This window comes from Silene latifolia, chromosome 2, assembly GCF_048544455.1.
Source record: "Silene latifolia isolate original U9 population chromosome 2, ASM4854445v1, whole genome shotgun sequence".
Lineage (NCBI taxonomy): Eukaryota > Viridiplantae > Streptophyta > Magnoliopsida > Caryophyllales > Caryophyllaceae > Silene > Silene latifolia.
This window is the reverse complement of record NC_133527.1, coordinates 149,395,999-149,417,101: the sequence shown is the minus strand read 5'-3', so window position 1 is coordinate 149,417,101 and position 21,103 is coordinate 149,395,999. Positions and strand designations below refer to the sequence as shown.

Sequence of the window (21,103 nt, the reverse complement as noted above, 5' to 3'; positions counted from 1 at the left end):
TTGTTAACTGTTTACTTATTGTCGGGTTAAACACCCATGGTTTACCAACATCTTCTGCTTCTCTCTTGGCACTAGTGAAGAAGAAATCGTAACAAGGTTCCTCGTTCAATTTAACTTCAACAGACGTACCAAGGATGACGTAATATTTTGCAACGTGTTTACCCTTCATGATTAGAACTTGCAAGATTCTATATAACCTTTTGTTTTTTGGTGAAAAATAAAACTTCACACTGGAATTTTTTTTTATGTATATTGTGACTTGCGAGACATTAATATACTGTATGTAAGTCCTATATTAAGTAGATTTAGAAAGTGTTAACATAATTCCAATAGGAATTTAAGGTTTTGGAAACTATATCAAATACGGAAAAGAAAAACTCTTCAATAAGAGTTTTCTAAATTTAATTCCTACATGCATATTGCCTACCTCAATTAGAGGTGCTCAGTGGTCTGGGCTGTGCCGAGCCAGGGGCGGGGCGGGTTAAGGGTTGGCAGCACTAGCACAACACAGGTGAGGGACCGGGCTGGGCTGGGCTAGTGCTGGGTTGGTTTTGTCCAGCCCGAATCTTGGGCTAAGGAAAATGCGGCACTGGCCTGGCCCGAGGGAAGGAACGGGCCGTGCTGGGCTGGCACACGGGCTAGCCGGGATGTTGAAAGTCGGCCCACGAGACCAGGCCAATTGGCCCGCCATGTTTTTTTTGGTAAAGCGAAGCGGGGAAAACCCTTCCAAACAAAAAGACAGGAAAACGAAACAAACTAACTACTAAACAACATGAGAAGGAACTAAATGAGGCCACACAACACCACCCACATCATGTTGCACCAACTTAACAATTGGCTCGATATGTTAGAAAGATCATATCGGATCAACTGCTGGCTCTGCTTTACCCCTTCATTCGCTAGCCAGTCCACACAAGCATTAACCTTTCGATAAATATGGAAAATTTCCACATACCAAGATGAATCTATAATGAAGGACTTACAAATTTTACTCAATTGACCCGCCATATTGAGCACCACTAACCCCAATTACAAATTCTATTCAAAGACCGTCTTTCAGTATATATAAGTCCGTCTTTAAAATATAAACCGACTTTAGAGAGAAGTAAAGGCCTTCGTTCCAAACTCAGAACCCCCAAATCAATTTTGCCCTAATTCCCAAAATCCCAACATAAAATGGGGAAGAACGATTTCCTAACCCCAAAAGCAATCGCAAACAGAATCAAAGCAAAAGGTCTTCAAAAACTTCGATGGTACTGTCAGATGTGCCAGAAACAATGCCGAGACGAAAACGGATTCAAGTGTCATTGTATGAGCGAATCACACCAACGTCAAATGGAGATCTTCGGCCAAAACCCGGATCGTATCGTCGAAGGATACTCCGAAGAATTCGAAGAATTGTTCATGGAACACATGAAAATGTCTCATCGATTTAGTCGAATTGCGGCGACTGTGGTTTATAACGAGTTTATTTCTGATAGACATCATGTGCACATGAATTCTACAAAGTGGTTGTCTCTTACTGAATTTGTCAAGTATTTAGGGAGGACTGGCAAGTGTAAGGTTGAGGAGACGGCGAAAGGGTGGTTTATTACTTATATTGATCGCGATTCTGAGACGGTTTTTAAGAGTAAGATGAAGGATAAGCGAATTCGGGCTGATTTGGTTGATGAGGAGAAGAAAGAGAGGGAGATTTTGAAGCAGATTGAGCGGGCTGAGCAGGTGGCTGTGGTTGGTGGCGAGGAGAAGGCGGTTGGAACGGAGGAAATGTCGGAAAAGGCGGTGGAAATGGCGGGTGGGAAAGTGGCTTTTGCTCTTGGAGGGGGTGGGGTTATGTTGAATGAAGGGAAAGGGAAAGGAAAAGGGGTAGTGGGTGTATTTGAGGATGATTTGGAGGGTGAGAAAGCGGGAAAGAAGGCGAAAATTGAGAAAGATGGGAATAAGTCGGTTTTGGATGAGTTAATGGCTGAAGATGAGAAGGTTAAAGAGAAGGTTAATAGGAAAGATTATTGGTTATGTGAAGGGATTGTTGTTAAGGTGATGAGTAAAAAGTTGAAGGAGAAAGGGTATTATAAGATGAAGGGTGTTGTGAGGAAGGTTATTGATAAGTATGTTGGTGAAATTGAGATGGTTGATACTAAACATGTGCTTAGGATCGATCAAGCTGAGCTTGAGACGGTTATCCCGCAAATTGGGGGTCGTGTTAGGATTGTTAATGGGGCTTATAGAGGTTCGAATGCCAAGTTGTTGGCTATTAATATGGATAAGTTTTGTGCTAAGGTTCAAATTGAGAAGGGTGTTTATGATGGGAGAGTGATTCCTGCTGTGGATTATGAAGATATTTGTAAAATTGCTTAGTAATTCAAGTGTTGTTCGACTCAATTCCAAGGTTTATTCTGTACAACTACTCGAAGCACACTGTACTGTTTTTTTTCGTTTTTTGCAATTTCATTTGTTTCCCACCTCTCAGTGATTTTCAGTGTTATTGCAACTTGATTTGTGTACATGGATGTTAATTTCCTTTATGTTACAATGATGTTTTCATGCTCTCTTGTTACTTGTTTTAAAAAGTTATTTTCTTGCTCCTAAGGTATCTATCTTTGTTACATTATTACTTTTTCTTGGTTGTGGTTGATTCATTTGGCTTTAATCTGTTGGCTGCTCTGGTAACAATAACCCAGGACTAAGATGCTATCGGCTCATCCTCCTTTCTTGTTTGTGCCGAAGATTACCTCTTTATCTGTTTGCTTTCTATGCTATTTCTCTGTCCTTGGTTTTGCAGCTTGCCCATATTTTGATCTTGCTTTGGTGCAATTTGGAAAATTATGGATTCTCGTATCTCTGTAGCTTGTCTTAGGGCAATTAAATTATTAGACTTTCCCTTTCCAACCTTGAAATTACTTGTTTGAGATGTGCCTTTTGATCTTGCTTAGCAATGCTATGAAAGATTTGTGGACAATCATGAAACCTTTCATAGATCTTTTTAGCAGTTGGGATTGGATCCATGGTCTCTCTTTCATTGCTTGCCCTAGTAGTGTATATAAAGATACCAGTTTATAGCGTGTCAAATGTAGAATTAGCATTTAGCTTTGTAGGTTTTGTGGCTGAATAGCAAACATTGTGCCATGAGAAGTCCGTTCTATTGCTGTTTGGCTGTTCACTTTTGGATCCTTATTACTCTGTACTTTTCTATTTCTATTATAGGTAGAGAAAAGTCTTGGGTCATTCATTCTATTGAGCTCTTCAAGGGTAAGCATCGATTCATGGTTGCCAGCTCGTTGCACATTTAAGACCATAACGCTGAGTTGAGAGATACGCGAATTGAGATTCGGGTAGCTATTTATCATATTAACTATGACTAGATTGATGTGTAAGAAAGCATCATTGAGATGTAGAGGGGCCGTTCTAAGGTGAGATGGTATTGCTACTGGGCACATTAGCTCGCTGGGGAGAGCACTCACGGGGTTGGTGTAGAGATGAAAGCTATGAGGAGGAAATTGAGGATTTCGGAGCGAAAGACGGAAGATGAAGCGATGATATATCAGCTGCATCGTGAATTGATATCGACACGAAAGAAATTGAAGGAAGTGGACTTATAGTGGAAATTGAGGAAATTGAGGATTGTGTTTATGTGGAGCAGCAAGAGGAGGAATTGAGTAAGAAGGTTAGGGATTTGGAGGAGTTGTTGGTTACGAGGACAAAAATGATTGATAATAATCATGTTTCGACTTCTGATACACAGTTGGGGATGATGAAGCAGAAGATGATGAAGTTGAGGAGGGAGAGTGAGTTGCTTAGAAGACAGGTGAATGTTTCTAACGAGGGTTAGCTTTAGTCATCGTTTGTTATTGAAGATGAATTGATTTGCAAGATAATTGAATTAGTTGATAGTTTGATTTTTAGTGTAAGAATGGAGCCATAGAGGTAGCGTTGGAGTTGACGGGGTTCGAACAAGATCATGAATAGCGATCCTAAATGATTTTATGAGCTAAGTTAGTTGACATATGTATTTTGATTGTTCGATTCCTGGCGTGTTTGTGGGTAGGTTAGTTACTTGATACAATGACTTTAATTTGAAAAGTTCTTCAAGTGGAATAAGTGAAATTTCATGACTTTACCAGTGTGACTAATGAATTTCTTCCACATGTTGTTGGTGCCAATGTAAGCATGCTTGTCTTTGGTGTGATTAATGAAAGGTGATTATTGTTCAAGTTTTTACCTAGTGTGAAATAGTCACAGAAATTTATCAATACTTATGTTTCGATATTGCAATCTGCGACCCAAAATGCAGCTGGTTACGTTTTTACAGTAAATGTTGCTGTGATGGGCATTTGCAACACACAAGCGTCTAAAGAGTATAGAAGGTAATTTTTATATCTGTGTCTTTATTCATCCTTTTCCCTCTCTAGATATTGTTACTGAGCTTTTGAAAACCATGTACCCTTTGATTATAGCCTACGCCCTACTGTTTGCGAAAGTCATTGCCCTAGGATGTCATTTGAACCCCAAGAGAGATTTTCAGCGTCACAGAACATTGACGGCGAAACTGTTTACGAGTAATCTATTCAAGGACGAAGTAACGGTGCCATTAATTGCTGGGATTATCATGTTGCTGAGTCGTGCTTTTTCTACCTAATTGTGTTGGTTGACAGTGGCCTAGTAATACCTTTCTCTAGTAATGCCCTTGCCAATAAGACTTGTTGAGCCCTTTCTAATTCGTCCTGTTTTCAGTTATAGGTCACTTTGTTGACTATGTCCGACCTCCTTAACACCAGGGAGCGTGAGTGGGAGCCTCTTTATAAGCAATCTGCTTTACTAGTTCTCCATATACTCAGGTTTCGTTTAAGAGTGTACATTTCTATATGACTACCTTTGCTACCTTCTAAATTTGATGTATTTGTTAATTGTTTGTATAAGCATATAGTAAGATTTTAATACAAGAATGTAGCTCTTCATTTGGCAATATATGGCCAGAACTCTGAACCAACTTAACACTTGATTAGGAAGTGTCAGAGTGGCTGTTAAAACATCGTAGTTCACCAAAGGATTTAGTCGAACACCAAGGTGACTCACTGTCACTCTCATTATTCCTTTTTAGTATTGAGTAACGATCCATTCCTTAACGAAAGTTCTCTACAATTTTAGTTAACTTCCAATTTCTCGTTGATGTTGCCTGTTCTTCTTCTGTTTGTTGTGCCTTTTCCTCTAGGAAGTGTTAGGGTATGTGACTTCCAATATGCTTAGCTAGTAGTACATCATGTGCCCTGTCTCCTGATATAGCAAGTATTTTCAGACTAAAGGCCTGTCATCATTCATTAAATGTTTTTACGTGGTTTTTTTTTCTCAAGTTATTTGTTTAACTTTATTTATTCTTTGTAAAGTATTTTAAGTAACGGTAAACAATTGGGGCGGAAGGAGTAATCACCTCTTATAAAACTATGGATGAGACATATCTCGACTGTTGTAATGCAGTTTTGTATATGGTTTGTTCTTTCTACTTGTCGACTGGGTTAGTATTTGCGGTCTGCCTACTTGCTTAATTTTGCACAGGACATTTGCTGCTTGAAGCGTGGAGCAGGAGTAGCTCTGGTTGGATCCCTACGTTTTTTATTATCCGACTCAGGTTCATCAAGGTGCAATTGTGCAAAATAGGGCACGCTTCATCTTTATTGAAACATAAGAGACGTAGTCCATCATATATGGGATCCTCCATATTTTTCCGTTGAACTTGAATTTAGATAAATTAAGGCTTAGAAAGGCTTGAATATGGTCTCTATTACTCCATTTTGGCAAAATCATACATGGTGTTTTATAGCCTACCTATGTCAAAACTCAAACACTCTTGATTACACAAGGGCATGCTTAACTGTTTGTTTTCAATTGAAGTGAGCATAATAGTTGCGCACCTTGGGTGGGTCATCATGCTTGGGGAGGGAATCATCATCTGTTCGATCCTCGATGGACTACTTGTCTAGGATTCTTGGCATTATAGGACAGAAAGAGTATTTCAGGTTTCATCCTTTATGTAAACAACTTAGGCTCGACCATCTTTTATTTGCAGATGATTTGCTTATGTTTTGCAAGGGGAATGGGGAAAATGTTGTGTGGATGTTGAGGCCTTGTCAACCTTTTCAGGTGCAACTGATTTATGTTTGAATAAAGACAAAGTCAGTTGTATATTTTGACAGGTGTCTCCTAAACTGGTTAATTATATCATACCCAAATATATGGATTCAGGAAATGTTGTCTACTTTTCAAATACCTTGGAGTGCCAATTAATACAAAAAAGTTGAATAAGAATGAAGGTAGTATACTTATTTAGAGGATGATCCTTAGAATTAGAGCTCATGGGAATAGAAAACTTTTGTTATTTTGGTTAATTAGATTTGGTTAATTCCGTCTTACTTAGTCTTCATTTCTACTGAATATGCATATTGGTCGCCTCTTTTTTTACATGCCATTATAGTCAGAATGCCAGATGGAGCAATGGCTTCATATTAAAGTAAATAGAGAAACCTGCTTTAATGGGATTATGAAATGTAGAGGATCTGTTATGAAGAAGAGCATCAGACATGCTGTTATTAACGCTCGTATTTACCAGGTCTGGATGAAAGGCGGAAACAAGACATAATGGAAAAGAAACTTGACAGGCCTCATGTTCTTGCTAAACAAATCACGGAGGAGATGAAGATAGTTTTCAACAATCACTCTCTATAAAGACACATGATTTGAATTGGTACGAGAAAATCATGAGATAAGTTTGTCTATCAGAAGGTTCGAGTTTGATTAGCTTGATTTTTTTTTTTTGACAAAGAACAAATAAAGATAAACTACAAAAGAAACTTTCTTGAAGCAAGATTATGAGCTATCCTATTCACCCCCCTTAGGACAGAAACTAAGAGAGCAACAATGAAAATGAGACGCAATAGATTTTAAATCATGGATAATGCACTTAATAGATGCATTCGCCTTCTCCGCTCCAGCGACCTGCATAACCAAGATAAGACAATCCGTAACAAGTCTAACATGAAGGTACCCTTCGTCCAAGGCCCATTTGAGAGCCATGATAGCTGCATGTCCTTCGGCATGCAGGGCAGAAGAGGCAAACGAGCGAGCGTGAGCAGTATTCCTTAAGGTTCAATTACCATCAAACAAGCACCACCCCATGCCAGAACTTCTATCAGCCCTCCAGGCAGCATCACACTTGACAATGCAGACATTTCCGCACCCAGTTCCACCAACAATCCAATAGGGGAAGGAGTTTCTAATTCTCATAGCTAAACCAAAGACAGGGGAGGAATGCAACAAAGGTGTTCTAAGGAGGCTATCATCCTTACTGCACACAACCTCATTCATACACTGAATGTCACCAATAATAGAATTTAGAGCACTCAAAGGCCAAGGGCGACGGTTTTTGAAGACCATCTCATTCCTACAGCACCAAATTCTCCAAAGGGTAGCAAAAAGAGGAAAGAGGAGGGAGTTAGGATTTGGGCCATTTATGAAATAAGTAACCCAGTTAATGACCCAAACCCTAGCATCAATGTCCACCCCTCCCGTGATTCTACACTACAACAAATAAGGTAATTGGCGACCATATAAGGCGACCGAGAACAGTCGCCATTAAGAATAAAGCGACTAAGGCCCGTCGCCCGCACTTCGTAGCTAGGTTTAGTCGCTTTTGGCGACAGGACTTCGTCGCCAATTTTGGCGACGGATTTTTTTTAAAGCGGGCGACAGAAATTCGTCGCCAAAATTGGCGACTGTGTTTAGTCGCCACATTAGCGACTGTCATTGGTCGCCATATTTAATGCCACGTCACTTCCACAAACTCAATATTGGCGACGGTTTTTGGTCGCCAATTTGGCGACTGAGTTTGGTCGTCATTTTGGCGACTGTTTCCCGTCGCCAATTGCCCAGTATCCGTCGCCAATGACCCTAAAATTAATTCATGATCAGAAGCTTAGCGACGGTTTCCCGTCGCCAATTGGCCAGTATCCGTCGCCAAATTTACATTTTTTTTTAGCCTAAAAATCGTTTTTGACCTAGCCAAATACGTAAAAACCTGCAAATAAACCAACACTTCCAGCAGAGAATACATGGGAAGCCAACACAACCAAACTTGATAAAGAAAATCATGTTCCATACACACAACTACGAGTTTGGGTCATCTAACATTATCCGGGAATAACATGTTCTCTAAAAAACTACATAACAGGGAAACTTGCTCCCGCTCCACTACCACCTCCATAATTAGGATCTCTAGGATCCTTTGGTTGCGGGCGCCACCCACTGTTGCAATTGGCGAAGGAGTTCATCCGGTCCATTTCCTCCTTCATCCTCCGAATTTCTTCATCTCTCTCGGCATCCCGCCTCACCCTCTCATCATCCTGCCTCTCCTTGGCGGCTAATTGAGCTTGGAGCACACTTACGACACTTGGGGTATAAGGTTGTTGTTGGGAGGAAATTGACCCTCTTCTTCTTGTAGGAGGGTAGAAAATCTCCTTTGCCGACCCGGCTCCATACACATCTTCTCTTTGGAACCCCTCAACAAGATCAAACCATAGCTCATTGTCATCAATTTCCGGGTTGTTCTTCCTACGGACAAGGAATTGTTCCTAAAAAATTGATAAAACATTAATGGTTAAAGGTTACTTAATTATCTAAAAATTGATAAAAAAACATATACTTTAACACATTAAGAAATTTTTATTTTTTGACACTTACATATAAATGTTGATTTTTTTCCTTCGCGAAGATCAACTTGCCCTTGCTTGTCTTCTTTGCGTGAGTGTCAACAAAGAGATCAACAATCGTGTATGATTCACTTCCACGAGTTTGTAACGATCATGGACTCTCGTTCCAGCTACGGAATTATCCCTCCATTGAATCTTGAATAAGATGGTCTTATAACTCCGATCCCGGCCATTGTAGCACAACTCAAAGATATCCTCTAATATGCCATAATATTCATTGCCATCAAGAGAAGAAATAGTAACGCCGTAGTTGCATTTAGCCTTACTTTTGCCATAGTCAAATGTTTGAAACTTAAACCCATTAACTGAATATCGATTCCACGTCACAACCTTTCGAGAAGGACCAAAAGCCAAGCTTCTTATCACATCATCTTGAATATTTAGCTTACATACATGCTTCCAAACCAGTGAAATTGATCCTCATGCTTATGCCAAACATCCTCTCTGTTCACATTTGGGTGTTCTTTAATGAAATCTGTCACAAATTGAGCTTCATATGGCTCCAAAACCTCACAATTAGATAGCACATAAAGGTGGGCACGGTTATACTCCTTGTCATCCGAAATCTTGTTCCCCAAATGATGAACACCCTATTTCATCCTGCATTTGGAAACACTTGGGTATACTTGTGTCTAGTTCATCCGCTTCATCAATATTCAAGTATTTTGCTTTGGTCTCAATATGTTTTTCAAAATAAAGAGAGCAAAAATTGGCAATCTCTTCCGTTAGGTAGGCATTGCATATAGAACCTTCCACACGAGCTTTATTACCAATTTTTTTCTTCACATGATTAAGAAACCTTTCGAAAGGATACATCCACCTATATTGGACGGGTCCACCAACTTTAGCTTCATATGGCAAATGGATAGGTAGATGCTCAATCGAATTGAAAAAAGAAGGCGGAAATATCATCTCAAGTTTACACAAAATTTCTGGTATTTGGTCTTCTAAACGACTCATGTCCTCAACTGATATCGTGGAGGAACATAAATCTCTAAAAAATTGACTTATTTCTCAGAATCGCATTCCAAATCGTAGTGGAGTAAATTTTTAAAAGCCACGGGTAATAAGCGCTCCATGAAAACATGACAATCATGACTTTTCAACCCTTTCAACTTCAGTTCCTTCAAATCAACACAACGGCTCAAATCGGATGCATATCCATCTGGAAACTTCAAGTTTCCTATCCAATCGCACAATACCTTTCTTTGAGCTTTGTCAAGAGTAAATATGGCTTTTGGTTTAGCCCCATCCTTACGAATATGAAGTTTAGGACGATCACAAAATTTCTTCAATTCTATTCTTGAATTAATATCATCACGTGTCTTTCCTTTTACATCCATAATCGTATGAATAAGTAACTCAAAGAAGTTCTTCTCTATGTGCATCACATCCAAATTGTGTCCGATCAACATTGTTTTCCAAGAGGGAAGCTCCCAAAAATACTTCTTTTAAACCAACCATTTTTTTTCTTTTTCAACTCTTTAAACTCTTCTTCATCCCCATCGACGATTGATGGCAAATCACGTCTGACCTCCCATATCTCATCCCCTTGAGTCGAACCGAGCATTGTCACGCACCTCCTTACCTTTTAAGAAAGATTTCTTGTTCTCTCTATGAATATGTCCATCCGGTAAGAAACATCTATGACAATCAAACCAACTAATTTTTTTGGAATTAGGAAGATAAAATGCTTTACTCCTATCCATGCAATAAGGACATGCCTTTCGCCCGGTTTGCCCATCCCGATAGCATACCATATGCGGGAAAATCATTTATAGTCCATAACAATGAAGCTCTTAGTTGGAAATTTTGCTTCTTCGACACATCAAATGTTTCTACACCAACTTCCCACAAATACTTCGGTTCCTCCACCAAATGTTGTAAATAAACATCCGGATGGTTTTTTGGGTTATCGGACCGGAATAAGTAAAGAGAGGAAAATAAATTGTCTTTTCAGACAAAGCCAAGGAGGTAAGTTGTACGGCGTGGTCATTACGGGCCAACACGAGTACTTTCTACCAAACTGACCAAAAGGGTCAAACCCATCCGTACACAAGCCAAGTCTCACATTGCGAGGTTCCTCGGCAAAATCGGGATATAACCTATCAAAACGCTTCCACTCCTCCCCGTCACTCGGATGACACATCTTTCCTTGTGTACGAGGATTTTCTTTGTGCCATCTCATTTGGTTGGCAAGATTTTTCGTGGCATACATTCTTTGAAGTCTAGGAGCTAATGGAAAATAAATTAATGTGTTTTTTGATATTGGTTTCTTTCTCTTTCCACTCCTTTTATTACCCTTCTTCCCCTTCAAAACAATATTTCCTTCACTTGTCTCATATCTATCCCTTTGACATTTCTTACATTTGTCAAGCAAAGCATCATCTTTCCAAAAAAGCATACATCCTTTAGGACATGCATCAATCTTTTCATGTGGAAGTTGAAGACCTTTGACCACTTTCTTGGTATTATAGAAATTTCGGGTCATAACATTATTATCGGGTATAACATCCTCAACCAACGTAGCAATACTATCAACGACTTTAAATGGCATATTATACTCACATTTTAAAGAAACTATCCTGGATGCAACTTGTAACAATGTCATTCTACTCCCCTCATATAAGGTTTTTTCTAAAGCACTTAGCATGTCAAAAAGGCTTTTGCTCTTGGGTTTGGTTGTTCTTCATCAATCATTGGTACACGGTCGTCATTAATGAAATCATTAGACTGAAAGGCATCAAGTACCATTTCTCTATATGGGTTCTCATTTTGTTGGATTTGAGGCTCTTCGGGATAATATTTTTCTCCATGGGAGATCCAATTGTAGTAGTTTGGAAAAAACCATTTGTAACAAGATGCTCTTCTACTTTAATGTCAAATAAATATTTTTTTTTTGTTTTTTTTTTGTTTTTACATTTAGTACAAGGACACCTAAGTTTATGTTGTTCCAAATCATATGAATCTTGACATCTAGCAAATTCAATAAATCCACGAACTCCCTTTACAAATCTAGCGATAGGACGTTTCTTCTTATCTACTCTTTCTTCGTACATCCAAACTACGTTCGGATCTCTTCATTTTAATCTATAAGCAATATATAGCAAACTAACCATTTTAAATAATAATATTTAATTTCAACAAAAAAAACAATGGTTATCTCATCCTCCATTTTATGCTAATTTCAAGATTTCAATTGGGTCCTTATCACTCCAACCTAAACCCATCAATGTACGTTTCAAGTCACTAGCAAACACACATTTGTGATTTATTAATGAGAAAAAATTAAAAGAATTCCACTTAGTTCTCCAAATACACAATGTGGAAAAGATACATATTCCACATATGTATTCAGAGAACATTGGAGAAAATTGCAACCAAATTCTTTTCTCATTAATAAAATCACAACTATGTGTTTACTACCTAAGTGACTTGAAACGTACAAAGACAGTCCCAAAATGGGGACTATTCAAGAATTGCTCCTAATGATTAATTCTTGAACGGGTACTAGGTCATTATATATTAAACAAGTTGTCAAAATTATAAGGCAAATTTATACAATCCCCTAATCAAATGACATTACTAATTTAACAAATTTATACATCATGCTCATTCTAACTTAATTTCGTTAATTATAAGGTAAATTTATACAATCCTAACATTATACTACCTTCATAAAACTATACTACCTTCAACAATACTACTTCAATATTACTAAAACTAAGTTACTACCTTCAATAATACTAATATTATCAAGATAACCTTCAATTACATCCCCTAATCAAATCACATTACTAATTTAACAAAAACCCCAATTTCTAACCCTAACTCAAATTAATTAACAAAAATGATAATTAAATTACAACTACATACATTAATAAGCATCACTAATGTATAAATTACAACTAGATACTAAATAAGCATCACAACTTAAACAAAATATGAAGGATTGAAGTAATTAAATCAATTTGAGTCGAAAACAAACCTTTATTAAAAAGAAAAACAAAGGGTCGGTAGTGATGTGGTGATGTGGTGTGCGGATGGCGGCGGCGAGTGGTGGCGTCCGGTGGTCGTTGTAGTTGGTGGTGGCGTCGGGTCGTCGGGTTTCTTGTAGCTTTTTTTTTTGGTTGATGATAGAATGAATGAAGGGGGACGGGGTGAAGAAACTGGCAAAAAAAAAATTAACAGGCTATTAGCGACCGGTTTTGGTTGCCAAATTGGCGACGGGTATTGGTCGCTAAATTTGGCGACTGTTTTCGGTCGCCAAATTGGATAATATTCGGTCGCCCTTGGATTTCATACAGATTTTTGGATAAAAAGCTACAGTCGCCAAATTGGCGACTGTTTTCCGTCGCCCGAGTTTTTTTTCTGTCGCCAAATTGGCGACTGTAGCTTCTCTGTCGCCTTTGTCTTGTTTTCTTGTAGTGCTAAGTCCTAAAGGACATCCAAACCATAGAGCCTTTGCAAAGCTACAATCTCTGAAGAGGTGAGAAATAGATTCCACACAAGGAGAAGATTCATCACAAAGAGAACAGGAGGAGCGCCAATTCATTTTTCGTTTGAGGAATTCAGAGCCCACCGGAAGGGCATTAGCCATAAATTTCCATAGAAACACCTTTAGTTTGTTAGAAATAGGCAACTTCCCGAGATTAGATTTGCAAAAGGCCACGATTGGTGCAGACATTCTAAAGCGATCAACATTCGAGGTAGGTCCATTAGATAAGGCCATAGCGACAACATAGTATCCCGACTTGACTGTGAAACCACCATGTTTAGAAAATTTCCAGTAGAGGGAGTCATCCGAGGGTTCACGCGGGATATAAGTTGCGAGGATTTTCTTTGTAATTCCCTCGCCCGGATCGAAACTAAGAGAAGAGAGATCCCATCTTCTATGATTGTCATAAAGATCACCAACCATTAGCGTGGAATCAGTGGGAGCATCAATAAAATCCCCCACAAAGATCATGAAGACTATAGCCCTCAATCCATTTACTCTTCCAAGCATTAAGACGAGAAGAAGATCCAATAGTCCAAGCAATATTGTTATAGATAATGATGGGGCATATTCTGCACCGCTGACCAAGTCAACATATTGAGCAAGGTCAAAGATATCCACAGCAAGTCAACGACTTAGACAGACTAGCCGATGCAGCCCATCGGCCTGTCACCTGGGTCTCGGCTGGGACAACTAGCCAGCCGGGGCACATATAGCGTACTCATATCCAAGACCCCTCGGTCGGCCTGCCATAGGTCCATCGGCCGAGGGTAGAACGGTCTTTACGCCTGCTAGCCACTTGGCCACTACGTGACAAAAGGTGAAAGTCTATAAATACTCCTCAACCCTCATTGAGGAAAGGATCCATAATCTAACCTAAGAATCACTATTCATCTGGTAATATCTTCATTATCTCTCTACAATATATACATTTAGCCAAGCAACAACTTATCTCTAAGTTAACTGACTTGAGCGTCGGAGTGAGTTCGCTCGGTCCAAAGCCGAGCCCTCAGTTTGTTCATCGTTTCAGGAGACCGAGAGGAGGATTCGAGCAAAGACATCATTCTACGAGCTACGAGTGGTGACAAATATCTGCTCTGGAATTACACCCGGAACAATTGGCGCCGTCTGTGGGGAAGGGACACTAGAAGCTAGTCACACACAAAAACCCACCCAAAAAGCTAAGAAGATGTCGAAACAACAAGAGGTATTCGTGACTGACGAACCCGAATTCTGCCAAGATGATACCGTCCACAAATCTGGAGTTGTGCAACCCTCCGCCGGCCAAGTAATTCAACCGGAGTACGGGATGCCAATAATACCAGATACGCCGCTGCCCGCCAACCAGGTCACCATCATGGGACATGTGGTTGACGCAAAAAATCAAGATGCTCCTGGACCTAATTGGTAGTACGGCTCACACATCACACGCCGACAAGAGCGGCGGAAACCGTCCAGGAAACCAGGGCCCAAAATGTGACTCCGAGAAACTTGAACGGGGCACTAGGAGAAGCTGACCCTGCCAAGACGCCGGAGGAGCCTAGAGTGGTAGTGGTGGACCTGAGTCCTCCCCGTACTCACGGGAGGACAGCGTCGCCGCAGCACCGACGAGGCCTGCCTCAGAGGAGTGAAAGAAGTCCGACTCAGCAGAGTCGGAGAAGAAGCCCTTGAAAGTTTAGAGAGAAGAAAATTTTGGAGAGAATGAAATTGGTGGCCAATTTCACGGAATAACTGCCCTATTTATAGGAAAAAGCCCATGAAGAAGGACCAATCAGGGCACAGCCCATGAAGCGTCAGCCAATCAGCGAACAAACACGTGTCGGACATGCAACCACGGAATGTCAATCGTTGTAACAGTTGAACGTCAATCAATGCAACAGTGACCAAGCGTCTTCAACACGCCCCTTCATATCTCTTCGCCTATTCATCTTCCTCAACAAATTCCTAAGTATCTGCTCTCCGCCTGCCACATGATCAACCAAGCTACGTAGCACCGGCCGGGGGCAATCAAAAACAACCGGCACTCTCAAACCTGGTCTCGGCCAGCGTCACTTTCTTTTTCCACATCGGATGCCCTTTACACATCCACGTGGAGGGGGGATATGGTACGGCCTAAGCAGAACCAGGCCGAGGTAGAAGAAGCCGACGCAGTAGAAGAAGCCGATGCAGAAAAATTTTGCAAATTACTTACGCAGAATATACGCTTAACATACATCGGAGCCCATACCACGGCATAGACTACGCTGGGGGCAAATTGATGGGGCATATTCTGCACCGCTGACCAAGTCAACATATTGAGCAAGGTCAAAGATATCCACAGCAAGTCAACGACTTAGACAGACTAGCCGATGCAGCCCATCGGCCTGTCACCTGGGTCTCGGCTGGGACAACTAGCCAGCCGGGGCACATATAGCGTACTCATATCCAAGACCCCTCGGTCGGCCTGCCATAGGTCCATCGGCCGAGGGTAGAACGGTCTTTCCGCCTGCTAGCCACTTGGCCACTTGGCCACTACGTGACAAAAGGTGAAAGTCTATAAATACTCCTCAACCCTCATTGAGGAAATGATCCATAATCTAACCTAAGAATCACTATTCATCTGGTAATATCTTCCTTATCTCTCTACAATATATACATTTAGCCAAGCAACAACTTATCTCTAAGTTAACTGACTTGAGCGTCGGAGTGAGTTCGCTCGGTCCAAAGCCGAGCCCTCAGTTTGTTCATCGTTTCAGGAGACCGAGAGGAGGATTCTAGCAAAGACATCATTCTACGAGCTACGAGTGGTGACAAATATCTGCTCTGGAATTACACCCGGAACAGATAAGATCGGAGCCCCAGACAAGGCTTTTTAAAGCCCATGACGAAGCATGGGGAGCCTTCCAACGGTTCTGGAATAAAATATCATCTTGAACACCAAGCTTGGGACCAATAACTTTACTAATAAGGCTTCCCGGAACACATAAGATTCTCCAAGCAGACTTGGCCAGAAGAGCTTGGTTAAAACACCCGATATTGCGAAGTCCAAGACCCCCTTCTCCCACAGGCCTACTAAGGAATTCTTTACTACACCAATGAATGGACTTATTTGTTCTAGTTCCACTCCACCAAAAATGCACCATCAAGAACTGAAGCTTAGATGTTACACTTACCGGTATGCGAAATACCGATAGAGAGAAAAGAGATAGTGAAGAGAGAACAGAACGAATGAGAGTCAATTTACCAGCCGAAGATAGAAGAATGTTGTTCCAGGAGGAAAGCCTTCGCTTAGTCTTGTCAACAAGAAATTTAAATAACTCCCTCTTAGAAGACCCAATACTCGTTGGTAAGCCAAGATAGTTGCCAAGATCATGCTTGGGGGCAAATTTAAACTCAGTCAAGCATTTCTTGACCGTCATAAGTGAGCAATTTGGACTGAAAAGTAAACAGGACTTATCTTTATTAAGGCATTGCCCAGAGGCAACACAGTACTCATCGATAATGTTCATAAGAAAGTCCAAATCCCCAAGTCACCTCGAATAAAGAAGAGAGAATCATCTGCAAACAATAAATGGGAGATTTCCGATCCGTTCTTGCAAATTTTGATACCCTTAATGAGATTGTCATCCTGAGCGTAGAGAATCATTTGAGATAGGACTTCCGTGCAAAGCGCGAATATATAAGGGGATAAAGGATCACCTTGCCTAATTCCACAACAAGGTTCAACTTTTTCCATAGGAGCACCATTTAACAAAATTTCATAAGAAACAGATTCAATAGTACTCATAATAAGCTGAACCATAGAGCCCGACAAATTTAAGTAAGAGAGCACCCCTCTTATAAAATTCCAGTTCAACCTATCATAGGCTTTACTCATATCCGCCTTTAAAGCCATCATTCCCTTCTTGCCATATTTCCTATGATTTATGGTATGAAGTATTTCTTGGGCAATGACAATATTATCTGCAATACTTCTATTAGGGACAAAAGCACTTTGAAATGGACTAACAAGATCATCCATAACTCCTTTTGATTAGCTTGATAATGTGTTTAGTTATGTATTTTACTTGTTTTTGTAATCCCTGGCTATATCTAATTTTTTTTTTTTTTAAATGAGCGCACTATTCTACGGTTATATTTAATAAATCTTATATTTTATCGGAAAAAAAAAGTCACTCAAGTTAGGAAGAAAGTGATTGGTGCTTGTGTAGTAGGTTTATGCTATAATCTATCGATGGAACATTAACAAAACTAGGATCTGGAGTTATGTTACCCGAACCCCATGATTTACCAAATAGCTTTTGTAAATCTAATAATTTACCAAATGTGACATACCAAGTAGAAAACTTACAAAAGCTAGAAACTAGCTTCATGACACATTTGAGGTATAAAGGACAAAAGACCATTAGCAACATCAAATAAAATCTTAAAATTGATCGGTTGATAGCCTTGATACGCTCCTAACAAGCAAGGACCTGGATCATCAACACTATATATAGTCATACAAAATCCTTGATTTTTCTTTTTGAATAAATAATTATTGTCCATAACCCAATCGACCTCTCCTTGTTGTCCGATCCCTGTGAAATGGAAAACAACGCAAGGAAACCTCTGAACATCAATGGGGTACGTTTCGTAACAAAGATCAGGCCGCAAAGGTACATGTTGCCAACCGTATTTATCTTTAAAGTACTTGGCCACAACGTCTTTAATAGGGTTAAATGCGCTTCTTACTAAGTAAGTATATGGTGCACCGGAGTCGACAAAAAAACCCTTCGTATGGCCTATTGGATCCAATTCGAAGATAGTTGGATCGATCGATATTCTAATTCCATCTACACTAATTGCATTTAAATACACATGATAGCTCAAAAACGTTTTCATAGCGATTGTTTTAACGTCCCTACTAGCATCTCCACTAATTTGTGCTTCATCACCGAAATACATGTTTGATATTCCTGAATCAGCAGCTAGACAATAAGAAAATCGACCTTTAATTTGATTATTGTGTTGTGATAAGAACGATCTAGGACCAAGTGCCAACCCATGTACACCAACTATAATATTTTCACGCATATTCTTATAAAAGTGAAACCCTTCATTTTTTAGGGCACAGCCGAATGCAAAACCTTGAAATGGGACACTTTCTCCAGTTATTGCATCCTGAAAATAAGCGACATCTCTTCCAACCAAACCAAAGGCATGTTGTGAACTCATATAGGTGATATCTAAGCCACACGATCCCTCATTGGTTAATCGTGGGTTACACAATGGATCGTCTACACTCATTCGCCTAAAACTAGGGGATATCTTGTAGTTAAAATTTTTCTATTTTGATTGAATACAAGGGTTGCAACCTTCTCACTGAACCCAAGTTTCATCACAAGCGGTGTCAATGATCATAAAAGGAGATAATAGTCCCTAACGAGTCCCCAATGGGAGTTTCGTAACATAATAACTTATTCTCGCCAATTGAACCGAAGACTTGAGACCATTGGTAGTTAGTCTTAGGTTATAATTGGTCACCCGTGACATAGATATGTTAATGAGGAATTGATGCCTTTATTGGACCGTGACATGTTTAGGTAATATCTGTAAATGTGGCGAGTCTATTGGAATCATTTTGAGTGATAAGCCATTGATTTTTGAAATAAGAGATATCAAGGATAATACAATATGTAACGAAAAAATTGTTGTTTGAGCCATTATGACTTATTTGATCGACTAGCATGTTTTCTAGTAAATTATTCTATAAATAGTCTTGATAGTTTACCTAAAATGCCATTTTGTGTTTCCATGTTCAGATACATATCATAATTAGGGTTTTTTTTGTTGACATAGGAGAATAACTTATATCATAATTAAGGTTGTTTCGGTTACTTTCTAGAAAATTATTCTATAAAAGTATTGATAGTTTACCTAAAATAGTATTGATAGTTTACCCAGAATTTTTGAAGTAGCACTAATCTTTGGGTTAGATGTACAATTATATTTATTAGGACAAATATTTGGTGAGGAAGATTGAGATGAAGAAGAAAGAGATGAAGAAAGGGATAAGATGCAAAATAGATGGTTAAAAAAAATGTAACACGTGAACAAAATAATATATATAAAGAGAGAATTTTATTATCTTATTTTGTGTTTCACACAATATATATTTTTTTTTGTCAATAATATTTTTAAAAAGTAAAGACAATAATAATTAAGTTAAGTGAAATTAATTCAAGTTAAGTTTAGATCCTATAAGTACAACTCATAAAAGTTCAAGACCTATAAGTTCAGTTCAGATCCTATAAATTCAGTTCAGAAAAGTTCAGCAAAATCAAGTTCAGTTCAGATCCTATAAGTTCAATAGAAGTTCATGTCCAAGAAGTTCAGAAAAGTGCAGATCATATAAGTTAAGTTCAGAAAAGTTTAGCAAAATTAAGTCCAAAAGAACAAGGCTTTAATATAAGGATAGATTGTAAGATGATTTTATTGATAAAGAACATTCATAGAAAGAATATGAATCTATAGTTTCCTATTGTTTGACAATAAAATTAATACCGTCTCGTAAATGTATGCAGTTAATAGACTATACACTTAATTTATAAGACCATGAAAGAACAGTTTAACAAATTATAACAATTAAAACTTGATAATCATTTACGACTTGAACCCAATTTCAAATATTTAGAAGTGGAAATACACTTAACCAATATAACCGTCATTTGAACTAAATGAGACTCGGTGACGTCACGCGTTATTTAACCAACCTGACAGCAGCTCATAGCAACCACAAGAATATCCGTTAAAACTCAATTTTCACCATTTGGCAGCAACATCAAATAGATCACAGGAAACAAGAAAAAGGAACAAACAACAAAGCGCACACAAGATCAGTAACAGCTACTACAGATAATCAGGACATAGAAATAATACAACAATATACAGTGGCGGCTCTAGGGATTGAACAGAGGGGGTGCGGAAATTTTACAAAATCAAAAGACTTTTAGTACGTGGCGGCGAAATCAATATTAATATAATAAAATTTCATACATTTCACATAAGTCTTTCTTAAAGGATGTCTTTTTTTAAAGGATTTTTTTAATACAAGGCTATCAAACTGACGCAAAATTAGAATACGGAAAAAACATTTATTATATACCAAACAAATTATTCTTTTTGGTAATTTTTTTAATAATGATGGACATATTTATCAAGAATTTTATAATTACAATACTAAAACTACTTGTTATATTAGGGAGAGAGTATTTAATTATTTATTAGGCCTATTTTGTACAACGATAGGTGAAAAATAATTAAAAGAAAAAAAACACAGAATTTGTTGGTTGTAGTGATCGAACCCATGACCTCTAGGTTAGAATAAATGCTTCTTACCACTGAACCAAACAAATAACATTGAAATATATTGCACAATAATTTATTTATTTCTGACTTTGGGGGGGTGCGGCTGCCCCCCAAGAACCGCCCCTGACAATATAACCTAGTTAATAGATCATCCCCAACTTGCCAACATGAAACTCAACAATCCCATATAGATTAGGCACTGAGATAGACACATGCTTATGCAAGTGATCGATCGCAGCAGGAACACTTAGGCCCTCACTGCAGCGAGTCAGCCAGATCTCTACTTGTGTCTGGACCGCACCACGGAACACCACCGCCCCCGCAGGGAGTAACCCAGATCCTTAATGTGCACATCCTTCTTGTGTCCGGGCGTAACAAGGAGCGATACTGGGGTGAAGCTAATCTCCCGATATTGCTTCACAAACACAATCACCAACCCATAGTACTAGAAACACAACTGTTAACTACAATCATATTATACGAATATCATAAACAGATTAAACACATAAATTCACATACA

At 39.1% G+C, this 21,103-nt stretch overlaps 2 protein-coding genes across 2 annotated transcripts; one reads left to right on the top strand and one right to left on the bottom strand.

The window, feature by feature from the left end:
• The first annotated feature begins 1,067 nt into the window (after positions 1–1,067).
• Positions 1,068–4,215, top strand: LOC141643123 (KIN17-like protein). The gene is made up of 2 exons (XM_074452156.1): positions 1,068–2,389; positions 3,205–4,215. Exon 1 carries the CDS (start codon positions 1,177–1,179, stop codon positions 2,356–2,358), a length of 1,182 nt encoding a protein of 393 aa, XP_074308257.1. The 5' UTR covers positions 1,068–1,176; the 3' UTR covers positions 2,359–2,389; positions 3,205–4,215.
• Positions 4,216–17,589: 13,374 nt separating this feature from the next.
• Positions 17,590–18,522, bottom strand: LOC141641451 (aspartic proteinase nepenthesin-1-like). The gene has a single exon (XM_074450110.1). It carries the CDS (start codon positions 18,520–18,522, stop codon positions 17,590–17,592), a length of 933 nt encoding a protein of 310 aa, XP_074306211.1.
• Between the last annotated feature and the right edge of the window lie 2,581 nt (positions 18,523–21,103).